The sequence below is a fragment of the Poecilia latipinna genome, unplaced genomic scaffold (assembly GCF_001443285.1).
Source record: "Poecilia latipinna isolate Pla-1442-1.1 unplaced genomic scaffold, P_latipinna-1.0 Scaffold1405, whole genome shotgun sequence".
NCBI classification, from domain to species: domain Eukaryota; kingdom Metazoa; phylum Chordata; class Actinopteri; order Cyprinodontiformes; family Poeciliidae; genus Poecilia; species Poecilia latipinna.
The window spans coordinates 18,928-23,269 of record NW_015114021.1 but is presented as its reverse complement, the minus strand read 5'-3'; the positions used below and the strand labels follow the sequence as shown (position 1 = coordinate 23,269).

At 40.4% G+C, this 4,342-nt stretch overlaps 1 protein-coding gene across 1 annotated transcript in view; it reads left to right on the top strand.

Annotated features, from left to right (window-relative positions):
- Nucleotides 1–3,520: 3,520 nt before the first annotated feature.
- The window catches only part of LOC106962381 (growth/differentiation factor 10-like), a 12,944-nt gene continuing 12,122 nt past the window's right edge, over nucleotides 3,521–4,342 (top strand). Inside the window, exon 1 of the mRNA XM_015056781.1 lies at nucleotides 3,521–3,923. Within this exon, the coding sequence (XP_014912267.1) occupies nucleotides 3,686–3,923 (238 nt within the window). The 5' untranslated portion in view covers nucleotides 3,521–3,685. The remainder of the gene's footprint in view (nucleotides 3,924–4,342) is intronic.

Here is a 4,342-nt window from a genome sequence, read left to right as displayed (position 1 = left end):
CAGCATTGCCCCGTAGTTCCCCTACTTAACTCCTGCAGACTAGCTACCAGAAATTAGCAAATACCTGGTGGAACTGCACATCAGCAGAGTTCATTATAGGAGCTACTTCTCAATGAAACGCTGGGTTAATAGAGGAGCCATGTTGTGATGATGGCCTGAAGGAGAACCTTCAGAAAGAGCAGGAGTTTTTAAAGAGACAGAGACCCAATTTCAACGTGTTAAATTACAAGGTCAATCTTTTTTAAGACATATTTGAAATACAGCAATTTTTGTTAACAAATTAAGGTAACATAGTTACTTGATTTTGCTATAAAATTATACTGTGTGGCTGGAAACACATAGCACAGCACCTCTGATTTGTAATTGTGCTTCGCTAAATATGTTTTTGAATATGTTGTTGTGTTTTTACATTTGTAATTGTGTTCAGGGATTTGTTGAAGTGGTTTACACTGTAAAACAGGAACACAACGTGCTCTGTGTGAGATCTGACTTCTTCTGCCAGAGGTAGACTGAGACGTTTTTGTCCATTTGGGCTCGTTTAGCTCCAGCAAAGCTGCCAGGTTAAGAGTTAAGATCGGGACGTGATTAGAGAAAACCACAGGCTGGATGTGAAGCACGCTCTCCGATATCAGAGCTCTGCACTTTGTCCCCCCTGCATTCATCTTCGTTGACCTCCTCTGTCAGAAGTTTCTCGGCACCTTAATAACATCAAGCGATGTTCAAAGCGCCAAATCCTGGGGGGCTGATTGGTAATCCAGCCTCGCCCTACTGTCAGATTAGCTTCCAGCAGGAAGGACTCTTTGCTCACATGACCACAGGACTTTGGTTTGTGTTTAAAGTGGTTGATCTAATGATTAATGCCTTTTGTTGTTTTCTGCTAAGCAGGAAAAAAAAACCCTGATTGATAGTTATTTTTGGCACAACAAAGTCTCCCTGACTCCTGTCGATTTTCTTGTAGACCACAAAGAGGGAGAGGAGGGAAACAGGCATCAAAAGGAAACTCACAAGAGCAACATTTGTTTTTCCTGTCCCATTAAAATCAATTAGACAACTCCACGCTGAGTGATAACAGCTTCTGATTACTCCTTGGGAGGAGACTGATGATATCGCGCTCTTTTTGCTGAAATGTCATGACAAGTCGTTCTTTTTACCAAATAGGGATTGGGGGGGACCCCGGTCTCAGCTCAGTCCTTTATCTCTGATGTGGGACACAGTGGTGTCAAAGAGCGCCTTGTGATCCCCCCCTACCCCGGCCCCCTCTGGAGCAGTAGGAGGTATTTTAATGGCCGTCTGACCTGCGGTGGCAGTAACATGCTGCCACGTCTGTCACAGGGAAACCGTTGTGCTGCATCAGAAACCGCAAGTCAACCTGTTGCTTTTCTGCTGCAAAATAAAAAAAAAGGCTAAAGACTGTCTGAACGATATTTAATATTCACAGTAACGGTGTGTAAAAACTTTAAACAAATTCCTCTTTTTGTAATTTACAGTAGCATGAGCTCACATGAAAAAAAAAATTGCTGCAGTTTTCTCAAAGCTAGCATTAGAGCTTCATGAGTTGGCAAGATAAAGTTGGATTTTAATATTTGTCAGCTCCAGTTATTTTGAGCTGCTTAAGGACGAGGCTATTTTCTTGCTGCCATGTCCGCGCTAGCATGCTAGTTCACATCTTTTCTCGAACAGAATATTCTCTTACCTTTCCCATAGAGACAGTTGGCTAATGGATGTACCATTTTGAAACCCTCAGGTCATATTAGCTGTTGTGTCTTCCCACATTTACGCTCTAGATTGCCACAAAAACTGATAAGTTTGCAAATCAAAAGTTCCTCCATCAACTTAAAAAGTAAAAGGTATTTACATTTACATTTACACTGATAGTTTCAGCAAGCTAAATCTATACGAGAAGGAAAGTTCAGAAACAATAGAGGACTATTTGTCAGGAAACAAATAGTCCTCTATTTATTTCCTGACACAGTAAGAGAATATTCTCTGCTCAAAGAATGCAGAGATATTCTTTGAGAAAAAACTAATTTTCAGGTAGAGGGCAGAGTTTTGAATGAGGGCAGTGTAATGTCTTATTGTAAAAATAAAGAATCCAGCGATTAGAATGAGAAACGTATATAAGGTAAGTCTAAACAAAAGCTGAACAAGTTTTGTCTAAACTTATTGTTGGTTTTATGAAAAATAATATAAATATGAAAAAATCATATTTATATGACCCACTGTAAGCTAAGAACACGTCGTGTTGCGTCCAATGTCTTTTCTCCTCCAGCTGAAGCTTTGCTCATAAACTGGACTGATTCTGAAGTCTGGAACCAGCAATGAAACTACATGCAAAGATCTCATGTTTTTACAACTCTTAGAAGTTACATAAACTGTGGCTAGCTGGTGGAAAGTGTAAAATTACATGGAGTCAATGTTGTCATGATGAAATCCAATACTCAGTTGTAAACTTTTAGGAAAAATTAAAATTGATGCAGTGTAAAATATCTGCGTGGAAACTGACAGGACAGAGACGTTTCTCCAGTTAGTTTTGGCTTGTTTGTTAACTTTCTCTCTTTTAAGGAGAAAAAAAAAGTTGAATTCTTCTCAGTTAACCAGTGAGAGACTTTAATCACAATAGATAGAAAAGTTTCCCTTTAAAGCTATGAAAACTATTTGGCTTTCATGAATATGTAACCTGTAATTCTTTTATATATTAAGTTTTGGTAATGGAATTAAATGATTCGGCAGCAGAAAACCTGTTACTGTGTAATTGATCGTGTCTCAGTAGCCATGAGCCCAGACCTTCTGTACAAAGCAAATAGCAAAAGGTTTTACCAGCCTAACACTTTCCTAAATATTGTATCACATTTCAAAAATAAGTGTCAAATAGCAATAAATATTAAGTGAAGATGAACAATAATTATGGCCAACCAAAGCGGTCAATAGCTGTGTTACCATTACAAGTGTGCGCAAATTTTTGTCGCTATTCTGCTAATGTTGAAAAAACACAATTTGGCAGTAGTGGTTCTTCCATTACATAAGAACTGAAACTGGAGTTACACGTGAATAAGCCTGTTCACGCAGTATGAAAAATCATGGAAATTTATGTAAATGTTACATAAAATATATTCAGAAATCTGCCATGGCTAGCTAGCACTCATCTTCTTTGTTGTTTTCACCGGTAGTGACATCCGGTTGTTGATCACGTGACTTGTGTGATGCGGAAAAAAGTGTTTCCGTTGCTGTTTTGCTAAATACATTTCTTTCAATGTGGTGGAAAAACCACTTTCACTCTATAGAAAAATGTAGGGTTTTTTTAAACTGGCGTGTTTCCATTAAGCTAAATAATTTTCGTAATTTCAATTTGCGCATTGCTACGGTTAATGAAAAGCAGCTAATGACAGGAGCCCAATGGGAGTTCTAAACTTTGCATCCAGTCCCTAAGAGCAGCAGTTTACCTAATGGTCTGCCTGGTTCTTGTTGGCGGTGCGCTCAGAAGACGTCACCGCCTGTCATCCAGCAGCATCGCTTAATGCACGCGCCTGGGCCGGGCCGGTTCCGGGGCCAGGCTCTCCTCCCACAGCAGAGACAGCCGCGGAGAGCTTTATTATCTGTAAAACCGGCTGGACGTCTGGCTGAAAACACGCAGCTCCGTGTTTCACTCTCCTTACTTTAACTGCATTCATCCCTCAGATCGTCACTTATGGCGACTTGGCTTTTTCACATCTGGAGTTTGTTGGTGATCCTCGCGCCCGGCGGGGCTCACCTCGCGCGTCAAGTTGCCGGCGCGCGGCCGGAGGTGGATGAGCGCGTCTCTGCTCAGGAGAGCGCGAGCCGGGACGCGGTCTCCGTCAACATGTTCAAGCTGTACGAGAGGTACAGCGAGGAGCCGCGGAGCCAGGCGGCGGGAAACACCGTGAGGAGCTTCAAAGCTGTCCCGAGTGAGTCACTGATTCACGCATTCATTTCTATCGGTGAACTCCTGGTCCAACCTATTTCTGTTCATTTTGTGAATTAGATTAATTGGATTTTGTGAAACAACATTTGTTTCTTTAAAACACTGAAGATGTCAATATGTACTGTTTACAGAGCCTTCTTAAGTATTCACTCCCTTTCAACCTGTCTCATCTTACAGACGCAAACTAACGTATTTTATGAGGTTTTAACTGATAGAAAAAACACAAAAATGACACAACACACTATTATGAATAGGAAAATGATTGTTCAAATTTTATTTACTAATAAAAACCTAGTGTACATTAGTTGCCAACCTCCTTTATTCTGATGCTCCTAAATTGAATGCAGCAAATTATTTCCAGAAGTAAATTAATTAGTAAATAGAGTTAGTGTGTGTGTTATT